The 7099-nt window shown below is 54.9% G+C and overlaps 1 protein-coding gene across 1 annotated transcript in view; it reads right to left on the bottom strand.

Annotated features, from left to right (window-relative positions):
• The window catches only part of LOC139234609 (prosaposin-like), a 38270-nt gene extending 31232 nt beyond the window's left edge, over positions 1-7038 (bottom strand). The window contains exon 1 of the mRNA XM_070865297.1: positions 6951-7038. Coding sequence (XP_070721398.1) covers positions 6951-7038 — 88 coding nt within the window. The remainder of the gene's footprint in view (positions 1-6950) is intronic.
• Positions 7039-7099: the final 61 nt, after the last annotated feature.

Raw genomic sequence — 7099 nt, 5'->3', positions numbered from 1 at the left:
CTCCCCCTCCCCTCCCTCCTCTCTCTCCCCCTCCCCTCCCTCCTCTCTCTCCCCCTCCCCTCCCTCCTCTCTCTCCCCCTCCCCTCCCTCCTCTCTCTCCCCCTCCCCTCCCTCCTCTCTCTACCCCTCCCCTCCCTCCTCTCTCTCCCCCTCCCCTCCCTCCTCTCTCTCCCCCTCCCCTCCCTCCCCCTCCCCTCCCTCCTCTCTCTCCCCCTCCCCTCCCTCCTCTCTCTCCCCCTCCCCTCCCTCCTCTCTCTCACCCTCCCCTCCCTCCTCTCTCTCCCCTCCCCTCCCTCCCCTCCTCTCTCCCCTCTCCCTCCCTCCCTCTCTCCCCCTCCCCTCCCTCCTCTCTCTCCCCCTCCCCTCCCTCCTCTCTCTTCCCCCTCCCCTCCCTCCTCTCTCTCCCCCTCCCCTCCCTCCTCTCTCTCCCCCTCCCCTCCCTCCTCTCTCTCCCCCTCCCCTCCCTCCTCTCCCCTCCCCTCCCTCTCTCTCCCCCTCCCCTCCCTCCTCTCTCACCCCCTCCCCTCCCCTCCCTCCCCTCCTCTTCCCCTCCCCCTCCCCTCCTCTTCCCTCCCCCTCCCCTCCTCTTCCCCTCCCCCTCCCCTCCTCTTCCCCTCCCCCTCCCCTCCTCTTCCCCTCCCCCTCCCCTCCTCTTCCCCTCCCCTCCCCTCCTCTTCCCCTCCCCCTCCCCTCCTCTTCCCCTCCCCCTCCCCTCCTCTTCCCCTCCCCCTCCCCTCCTCTTCCCCTCCCCCTCCCCTCCTCTTCCCCTCCCCCTCCCCTCCTCTTCCCCTCCCCCTCCCCTCCTCTTCCCCTCCCCCTCCCCTCCTCTTCCCCTCCCCCTCCCCTCCTCTTCCCCTCCCCCTCCCCTCCTCTTCCCCTCCCCCTCCCCTCCTCTTCCCCTCCCCCTCCCCTCCTCTTCCCCTCCCCCTCCCCTCCTCTTCCCCTCCCCCTCCCCTCCTCTTCCCCTCCCCCTCCCCTCCTCTTCCCCTCCCCCTCCCTCCTCTTCCCCTCCCCCTCCCCTCCTCTTTCCCTCCCCCTCCCCTCCTCTTCCCCTCCCCCTCCCCTCCTCTTCCCCCTCCCCTCCCCTTCCCCTCCCCCTCCCCTCCTCTTCCCCTCCCCCTCCCCTCCCCCTCCCCTCCCCTTCCCCTCCCCTTCCCCTCCCCCTCCCCTCCTCTTCCCCTCCCCCTCCCCTCCTCTTCCCCTCCCCCTCCCCTCCTCTTCCCCTCCCCCTCCCCTCCCCTCCCCCCCATCCCCCCCCTCCCCCCCTCCTCTTCCCTCCCCCCCATCCCCTCCTCTTCCCTCCCCCTACCCACCCCTCCCCCTACCCACCCCTCCCTACCCACCCCTCCCCCTCCCCTCCTCTCCCCCTCCCCTCCTCTCCTCTCCCCCTCCCCTCCTCTCCTCTCTCCCCTCCCCCTCCCCTCCTCTCCTCTCCCCCTCCCCTCCTCTCCTCTCCCCCTCCCCTCCCCTCCTCTCCTCTCCCCCTCCCCTCCCCTCCTCTCCCCCTCCCCTCCCCTCCTCTCCCCCTCCCCTCCCCTCCTCTCCCCCTCCCCTCCTCTCCCCCTCCCCTCCCCTCCCCTCCTCTCCTCTCCCCTCCTCTCCCCTCCTCTCCTCTCCCCCTCCCCTTCTCTCCCCCTCCCCTTCTCCCCCTCCCCTCCCCTTCTCCCTCTCCCCCTCCCCTCCTCTCCCCCTCCCCCTTTCCCCCCCTGCCAAACCCTGTATGTGCCGGGGTGCGTGCTGTGTAACCCCTGGGGTGCCCACACTGCCTCGCTGCACGCGCCCTGCCCGGCCTCCAGTCAATCCCCGGCAAGCTGCAGCACTGCATACCGCCAGATATTGAAAGAAAGACTTGCATTTATATAGCACCTTTCACGACCACCGGAAGTCCCAAAGCACTTCACAGCCAATGAAGTGCTTTTTAAAGTGTAGTCACTGTAATGCAGGAAACGCAGCAGCCAATTTGCGCACAAGCAGCAATGTGATAATGACCAGATAATCTGCTTTAGTGATGTTGGTTTAGGGAAAGAATATTGGCCCCCAGGACACCGGGGATAGCACCCCCAGTTCTTCAAAATAGTGCCATGGGATATTTTAGGTCCACCTGAGAGCACCTTGGTTTAATGTCTTATACAAAGCTGGGAGTGTCAGCTTGGATAATGGGCTCAAGTCCCTGCAGTGGGACTTGAAACCACAACCTTGTGACACAAAGGTGAGGATGCTGTCCCCTGACACAACACAAGATCTGAATAACTCATTAAAACAAATCTAAACAGTTGTGTTATAAAATCCAACTCTGTGTAAACTGATTATTTGCTTCTTCAAAGACCTGTTTGTTGAGCAGGAAGTGAAACGGGAGCTGCTGTGAGGGATGTGATCTGCTTCAAGTTATTACAATGGAGTTATTTCGATCTTGTCTGCTTCAAGCAGTTTTATTGCTGCCATCAGTATCGCCAGCCTTGCAATGCCCAGCAATGGCTGGGATTCCCGGCTAGCCGCAGCTCGTCTCCTGTGAGATGAAAATGCTGTGAAGGACTTCACAGGCACTTCAGCTCGGTGACTGCCTGTCTGATTTTTTTGGGGGGGTCCAGTTCCACAGCACCACCTGATGTCCAGCCAGAGTGAATTTCTAGCACAGGACACTCACTGGCTGACAATGAGCGTTGATTCGTACCCAGCCCAGGACGATGAGGCCAGTATCAGTGAGGTTGTTTAATGGATTGGGGCTTGTGTGGCTCTGAAGGCTCCATCAAGGGATCTGTCACTGTACTAAATATTGCCCAGACCTACCAACTGCTTTCACGGACCTTGCCGTCACGGAGTCTGGCTTCACCAGAGCTGTGACCTTTGTTTCACTTTCTCCCCACATGCTGTCAGCGTGTTGACTCTTGCTGTGTCTGCAGCCCTCAAACACTTGCCCAAGTGATCGTTCATCACGTGTGACTGGAGTCGGTGATTTGTGGCAGGCATAGGACAGCACAACCAAGCACAATCCTGCCTTCGACATCCACATGGGACGTGCCAACAGTGGCGGGAAATCAGCCCCAGCGCCACAGATAGCGATGCACCGAGCCCTGGGCTGATTTCCCTCTACTGTTGGCACAGGCACAGTGGGCCAAATGGCCTCCTTCGGTTCTGTATGATTCTAGGATTCTTACCAGTGGGTTGTGGCAGCATTGACCTATGACCCTACTGCCATCATCCCTGACATATAACTCGGCACAGACCATAAAATCTAACCTGGATGCCTGGTTCAGCACTGAGGGTAGCCAGCTAAAACGTTGTACTTTTCATTGAACAAGTATTGGCTTTGTTGAGTGCATCACATGGATGTGAATGGATTTAAGTAACTCACAGGGCACTTTAGTTTGGTGTACAGGGTGTAACTTTATTAGTCCAAAGTCTACCTGAATGTAAATAATTATTACATAGCTGGATATTAATGCTATGACACCTATTATATGACAAGCCATAAGTATATACTGGTGATTAGGGGCACCCTGCCTGGGTCCTGTTCTCTCAGTCCCAGCTAACTAATGTCCCTCCGTGTCACTGTATGTTGTACATAACGCTTGAGTAGAGAACTTGAAGGGACCTCGAAGGCCAATTTTCTAAATGACACTGCCCTTTATTCCTCAGAACGTGTTCTTGCCTGTGTGTGTGTGGTGGGGGGCGAGACGGGACGGTTTAGAAGAGGAGGCTAGCATTTAAAATGTATTGTATTGGTGGATCAGTGCACTCACTGAGGGTGAGCTGGTCGGTGACCTGAATAGGATAGAAGCCGCTCAAATTTGAACAAATTGGAGTCTATGGAGGTTGGGAGGCTGCAAGGAGAGAGTTGGAGAAATGCCGTTTGGAGGCAGCGAAAGTATTGCTGGGGGTATCGGTGGGCAAGGTTGGGGAAGCTGATGGCTTTGGCTGAGCGATGGGATGTGGGGCCTGACACTGAGCTCATGTTGACACGGGACTGAGTCACGTGTAGATGGTGAGGGTGGGAACTGAAACCGATGGCTTCTCTCCAATTTAGTTGGGGCAGATCTCGATTTCTGGCAGTATAGAGGGGCTGGAGAGCGTTACAACTCTTTTTGGTTGGAAACAAAATAAGCATTAAATCAAGTGCCCCCCGATCTGGGGGACACTCCAAACACTTTTCAACTGCCCTTTTTAAAAAAAAAAAAAAATTTTGTTTTTTTGTGGGTTTTGTTGGGCTCTAAATTCATAAATTTTACAAGTGCCCCCTATAAAAGGGGAGGGGGACACTGGAGAGCGTTACAAACACTTGCAAGTAGATTACATGTGCAGCTTGTTGAGTAATCGCGTCCTGTGATGTGCTGTGTTGTGTGGTCATGTGAATATCCAGTCATCGGCATGTGACTGAACTGCAGAGTGTTGTAATTTGCAAACACTGGCTTTCACTTCCACAATCTCTCAGTTGTCCTTTGTTCCCGCCTAAGGGGCTCGAGAGGTTTTCTGGTAACTAATCAAGAAAATGCTCCATTTATCGAGCTTTACACTGGCTGACAGGACGATGTGTCGGAACTAGAAAGCGATCTGCCCCCTCCATTTTCCCACTTACTGAGCACAGAATTCACAAAGAGAGTTTAGTAAAAAGTTCAGAATACTGCAGCTGGAGTGGGCACTTTGGAGACGGCTGTAAACATTGCCGTCTGGGAGCTACCCACCTCCTCCTCCTCGGTCCTCTATCATTCCAGCCAAGAAATTAATGAGAACAGATTTTAATTAAAAAGCACTGCCCACCCAGTTAGTTATGTTTTGCTTAATTTAATCGCTATAGACATGGAAACTGTTGGGACTCTGTCTGACTCACTCACGTTCTTCTCCACACCCACCCTCACTGTCCTCCCCCACAGCCCAAGTATAATATCGTTCCTTTTATATTCTGTCCAAGAAATACAGCCTTAAACCCAATTTGCCTTCCCACCAGCCTTGCCTCACTGCTTGTGAATCCTTACTGATTTGCCAGCTATGACCCTCGGGGGTCTCTCTGGATCCGTAGACTTTCCCAGGGATACCTGCAGGGTATTAATGTGCCTAGAACTTCCCAAACCCAAATACATCGCGCTGCACTTACCTACACTGAATGACATAGGCCGTTCAGCCCTTCGAGCCTGTTACACAGGAACAGGAGGAGGCCGTTCAGCCCCTCGAGCCTGTTACATAGGAACAGAAGGAGGCCATTCAGCCCCTCGAGCCTGTTACACAGGAACAGGAGGAGGCCGTTCAGTCCCTCGAGCCTGTTACACAGGAGGAGGCCCATTCAGCACCTTGAGTCTGTTACACAGGAGGAGGCCCATTCAGCCCCTCGAGCCTGTTACACAGGAACAGGAGGAGGCCGTTCAGCCCCTTGAGTCTGTTATACAGGAGGAGGCCCATTCAGCCCCTCGAGCCTGTTACACAGGAACAGGAGGAGGCCGTTCAGCCCCTCGAGCCTGTTCCGCCATCCAGTAGAACTGTAGCTGATCTGTACCTCAGCTCCATATCTCTCGATACCCTTACCCAGCAATCTATCCCAATACCCTTACCCACACAATCTATCGATCACAGTCTTGGCAATGTCAGTTGTCCCAGCAGCCACTGCCTTTGGGGATAGAGTTCCCGATTTTCACTACCCTTTGTTTGAAGATATATTTACTGATTTCATTCATAAATGGCCTAGCTCTAAATTTAAGCTTGTGCCTCCTTATTCTGGAATCCCGCATAGAGGAAACAATTTCCCTATCTACCATATTAAATATCTATAATTTTAAACACCTTGATTAAATCCCCTTCGACTTTCTGAAGTAAAGGGAATACAAACCAAGTTTATGCAACTTTCTTCATAATTTGACACTCAGGCCCGTGTCACTCTGGTCCCCGAACTTGTTTAAATCAGACAGCAACCTGTGGCTTTAATCTGAATGACCAGTTGTTATATTCAGCCCCGAGCTGAGCTTCCAACCCCATGTCGTCTCAGTCATACAGTCTGCCTGCTCCCCCTTCTGTAACTTCGCCCATCTCCACACCCCACTATTCAATGATCTCCTGCCCAGCCTCCCACCCTGTGTAATCATCAGCTCATCCAAAACATGCTGCCCGAATCCTGCCCCGCACCAAGTCCCGTTCACCCATCACCCCTGTGGTCGCTGACCGACATTAGCTCCTGCTCCAACAATGCCTCAAATTTAAAGCGCTCATCTTTGAGCTTAAATCCTTTCATGCCCTTGCTGCTCCCTATTTTGCATCCCTCCAGCACCCCTGCACCCCACCACTGGTGGCTGTACTTTCACGTTGAGAACTCAACTTCGGCCTCTCCAGCGCATCCTTTAAGACCGTCCTTAAAATCCAGCTCTTTGATCTAGTTTTTGGTCATTCCTCCTAATATCTTCTCCTCCTTTCTGAGTTGGTCTTTGTCTGATTACGCCCCTGTGAAGCACCGTGGAACATGTTTCTGTTACCATCATCATAGGTGATCCCTCGAACGAGGATGACTTGCTTCCACAAGTGTTCACAAATGTTTCAATGAAGGACCCGATGTTCCAGTCCTGAACTCCAATTGAGGGGGTGGAAGATGCCTGTGCGTGGATTTTTTTAACGTGTGGTCACCATTGCACACCAGCCACCACACGAGCTCGACAGAGCTCGGCCTTTATCCAGTGGCAAGGGTTAACCAGGACGACTGAAGACCAGCTCTGCTGCATGGACCTAGTGCGCACACATATCGCAGTGTGGGCTGGTCCGTGCTGCCCCTGGGCCCTCGCCTCTCCTGGGCCCTGATCACGCCGCTCCTGCTGTACCTGCCCACGCTCCAATCATCGACCTGGACCTTGGTGACTTCCAATCCAGTCACCCACTTCACTGCCGTCGCCCTCTTGCACCAGCTCGCGCTGCTCCACGCTGTCCAGGGGCCACTTGCTGTTTATGGCCCCGACCTGCCGCTGGTGTTCTACCCTTACGCTTGTCCTCTGGCGACACACTGAAGGGCCCCTCGTATTTCAGAGATTTCAGCTGGATCTGACCCTGTTCGTCATTGCAATCGCCCATAGTCCCAGAGCAGTCCGGCAACTGGCCCCCATTGCTGTGTTTATATTTACACACAGCCTGT

Source organism: Pristiophorus japonicus, chromosome 22 (assembly GCF_044704955.1).
Source record: "Pristiophorus japonicus isolate sPriJap1 chromosome 22, sPriJap1.hap1, whole genome shotgun sequence".
NCBI lineage: Eukaryota > Metazoa > Chordata > Chondrichthyes > Pristiophoridae > Pristiophorus > Pristiophorus japonicus.
This window is presented reverse-complemented; position numbering and strand designations above follow the sequence as displayed.